This window comes from Cupressus sempervirens, chromosome 8, assembly GCF_028749045.1.
Source record: "Cupressus sempervirens isolate cs-2001-9-10 chromosome 8, ASM2874904v1, whole genome shotgun sequence".
Lineage (NCBI taxonomy): Eukaryota > Viridiplantae > Streptophyta > Pinopsida > Cupressales > Cupressaceae > Cupressus > Cupressus sempervirens.
Genome location: NC_143125.1, coordinates 153,488,874 through 153,492,486, shown reverse-complemented (window position 1 = coordinate 153,492,486; position 3,613 = coordinate 153,488,874). Strand labels below are relative to the sequence as shown.

Sequence of the window (3,613 nt, the reverse complement as noted above, 5' to 3'; positions counted from 1 at the left end):
CAAACATCTTACTATAAAAGAAATACTTGTAACCAAACATCTTACTATAAAAGAAATACTTGCCACCACTTACACATATCCTCTATATTTATCATCCCTAAAAATTGATAAAATACCTACCTTGTAGGGAGCTCTCAAAAATTAGCAACCTCATTTCAGTAGGATCCGACCAGCTCGGTCTGCTTCGCCTTCACCCCCTTATGAAGGAAAAACAAATACACCTCTACAAACTAAAGATTATAAATAGAGACGTATCAGAGTTGATGAGACACACACATTAGACTTTCCTGAAAAAACCTGAGGAGTCAAGAAAGCCATCAAAATGGATGTGACCGGATCTAAATCTCCAACTCCCTCTAAACCGAGTCTTGAAAATGTGCTTGGCATGAAGGCCGGAGATGGAGATTCTAGTTATGCAAACAGTTCTTCATGCCAGGTATAAAATACAGATCCAATCTATTATCATGTTCTATGTGTTTATTTGCTAATTCCAGTTTGAACGCTTTCAAGATTATAGTTATGCTAACAATTCCTCATCTCAAAAGTACTAAACACCCAATCAATTTCTTTCTTTTACTTCCTTTTGTGTTTCTTTACTGACTTTCAGTTTGAAGAAAGACAGTATTGTTGGTCTTGTAAATTTTCCTTGGTCAGAATTATAATTTGATAAGCAGGAGATATCGCAAATTAAATTGTAGTATTATAGTACTGTTATCAGAACTATGTAGTTTAGGAGTTAAATTCATTAATCTATTTTATATGAGCAGTGATTTAATGAATTTATCTTTTATGAAAACAATTGAAATACTTCGCATTCTATAACTAAAGGCTTCTGTTATCGTCTAAAATATATCAGAAGTTAAATATTTTATTTTTTCCAGATCTCCAAAAAATATAGTAATAATATTATTATTATTTTAAAATATGGAGATCATGAAGAATAAATACAGAAAATTTCAAAAAAATTTGTTGTGTTTATGAATTTTTGAAAAGGTGCATTTTGTTGGAGGATAGCCCTGCCCTTAAATATTAAATATATGAAACACTTCTCATTGCTGGTAGCAGCTTGGTTGTTTGGGTCTTTCTCGGTGATGGTTGGTTTTTGCTTTGGTCCCAGCCTAGTTAGTTGTTTTAAGTTTTTGTTTTTGTTTAGTTGTAGCTATTTTGTTATGGTTCGAGTTCTGTCTGATAGATAATGTAGTTTCCCAATCAAATTCATTAATCCATCTTTCATATGAATAGTGATTTAATGAATTCATCTTTTATGAAACTATTGAAATACTTTGCACTCATTAATTAGATATATAAAACACTACTAGTAAAATATAGTCAAAGAATTTGACTCAAAACTAGATAGTTAGAATCCTATCACAATATCACAAAAGCTATAACTTTTCCTGTTGGAGAATAATGAGTATTTTTCAAATTTGCTGGTGCAGCTAAAGATTATTGAAGGTTTGAAACCGATTCTGGAGCGTGGCATTTACGAGAATATGAGATTGAAGTTTAATGGGGAAGGCGTGTTGAGGATAGCTGACTTGGGGTGTGGAACAGGGAGAAATACACTCCTGGCAGTAGACACCATTGTCAGAGCTGTACAATGCTCACTTGGACAAGAGGAAATGCCAGAATTCGAGGTTTATTTCGCTGATCTTCCATCGAATGACTTCAATTCGTTGTTTCAAATGATGCCCGCAAGATCTTACTTCGCAGCGGCTGTGTGTGGATCACATTTCAGACGTCTCTTTCCTCAGAAGACTCTGCATTTCTGTCATTCTTCTGCCAGTCTCCACTGGATTTCGCAGGTGAGTTGCTCCTATCTTCTAGACAAAATGTACCTTTAATCAAAATTTAAAAAATAATAGATTTTAAAAAAATTCTTAGTATTTGTTCTTAATAATTTGCAACAAAAAATTTGAGAAAAAATCACTGTATAGATCTAGAAAGAAAAGTTTGGCTTTTGGTGCATTCAAGGATAGCAGCGCCCTGTAATTTCTCAGTGGATGGGTACAAAATATTTTGGTGTCCAATTAAGCATCTCATACTAAGACTTGATTCCTAAGTTTAAAGTGTTAAATAATCAGAATTGACTTATTTTTCGAAGCTTAGACATGTAAATGCAGGTTCCAGAGAGTGTTCAACAGAAAAGGTCTCATCGTGTGTATGTTTCAACTGATTGTGAGGAGGCAGTGGGAGCTGCATATCTACAACAATTTAACAGAGACTTCACAACGTTTCTAAATGTCAGAGCAAGAGAGATGGTTGATGGGGGATGCATGTTCATAGTTATGCCGGGTCATAATGCTGGCAGCCAACTAAAGGAGAAGTAAGGAATATTAGGAAATATTGCACGCCACTTAGAATATGCATTTGAGGAACTTGTTAACGAGGTTTATATCATGCATTCCCTCTCTCTTTCTATAATTCACCACCTTCCTTCATCCGTGAATGAGTTTTATTCTGGGATTTTTAAGTAGAGTAATGTTTTCGTTTTCAATTGTGAATTAGAATGGAACATCATATACTTACGCACTGTCTATACTAAAATGCACTTTTATTAATTAATTATAAATTTATATATGAATGTTAATTTGTTTGTATTTATTTGTTAAAAAATACAAACAAATTGGTTATGCAGGTGCATTTTGGCTCTTCCATAGCCAAAATTACATATTTAAACTTAATTCCTAATTAAAATTTAAATAGTCAAAGTTGACTTACTTTTCAAAGCTTAATTTCTTCTTTAGTATGTGATGTCACACAATAAGGAGAAAAATAATTTTGGATAAAATAAGTCAAGTTTGACTATTTAACACTTTTAGCCTTGAATGAAGCTTAGTGTGTGATGTTTAAGCCGTCCGATTTATGGGTGGCCCAATTAGAGCCATTAGGGTTTCTATTTAAATTCAAAATCCTTAGTTACTTTAAAATAAATGAATAATTAATATGACATTTTAAAATGAATTGTTGGATTATATATTTTCTACCATAATATACGCATTTGTATTGGAAGGACCAACTTATTGAAGAAAGTTTGTATTGGCAGGGTATTATTGAAAAAGAGAAACATGAATCATTTTATGTACCTTGGTTTGGTGCAAATTTAGAAGAGATGGAGAGTGTAATAAAGAAAGAGGGGTCATTTGAGATAAAGAACATGAAGGTGTTGGGAGGATTTCCAATGCACCCTATGACACAGTGGAGAAGAGGAGATGAGAAAATGTTTGGAAGATTTGTGGAAAATCAGTATAAAGCATTATTGGAGAACATTATAGAGGTTCATTTGGGTTGTGAGCAATTGACTAATGAATTCTTCTTTAGAATTGCTAAAAGAGCTTCTATAATGTTTGAAGAGTATGTCTCAAAAGAAATAGAGTTAGTTGTTGCTCTCATGACTAAAAAAGAGGCATGCAATAATTGCTGTGGATGAAGGGATTTATTCGTGTTCACAATCTCATCAGTTTCTATCTAAAATGCAATTAGATAATGTTATATAATAAGTGGCTACCAAAAGACTAGTTCATGATATGTATTTTTGATGTCACACAACAAAATATATTATATATTGTGGTTTTTTCTTTAAAGAAATCTTTCATTTGTAGTACTATTAATT

The 3,613-nt window shown here is 32.6% G+C and overlaps 1 protein-coding gene across 3 annotated transcripts; it reads left to right on the top strand.

The window, feature by feature from the left end:
- Window positions 1-249: 249 nt before the first annotated feature.
- On the top strand, window positions 250-3,207 carry LOC149542014 (nicotinate methyltransferase 1-like). 3 transcript variants are annotated; one of them, XR_016355170.1, is made up of 4 exons: window positions 250-436; window positions 1,440-1,805; window positions 2,110-2,326; window positions 3,047-3,174. XR_016355170.1 is itself a non-coding variant. In XM_089796149.1 (4 exons), exons 1-4 carry the CDS (start codon window positions 323-325, stop codon window positions 3,105-3,107), a joined length of 744 nt encoding a protein of 247 aa, XP_089652275.1. In that variant the 5' UTR covers window positions 250-322; the 3' UTR covers window positions 3,108-3,207. The 3 variants fall into 3 exon arrangements, 2 of the variants coding, with proteins under 2 accessions (XP_089652275.1, XP_089652276.1); XM_089796149.1 differs by having other exon boundaries at window positions 2,124-2,326; window positions 3,047-3,207; XM_089796150.1 differs by lacking the exon at window positions 3,047-3,174 and having other exon boundaries at window positions 2,110-2,596.
- Window positions 3,208-3,613: the final 406 nt, after the last annotated feature.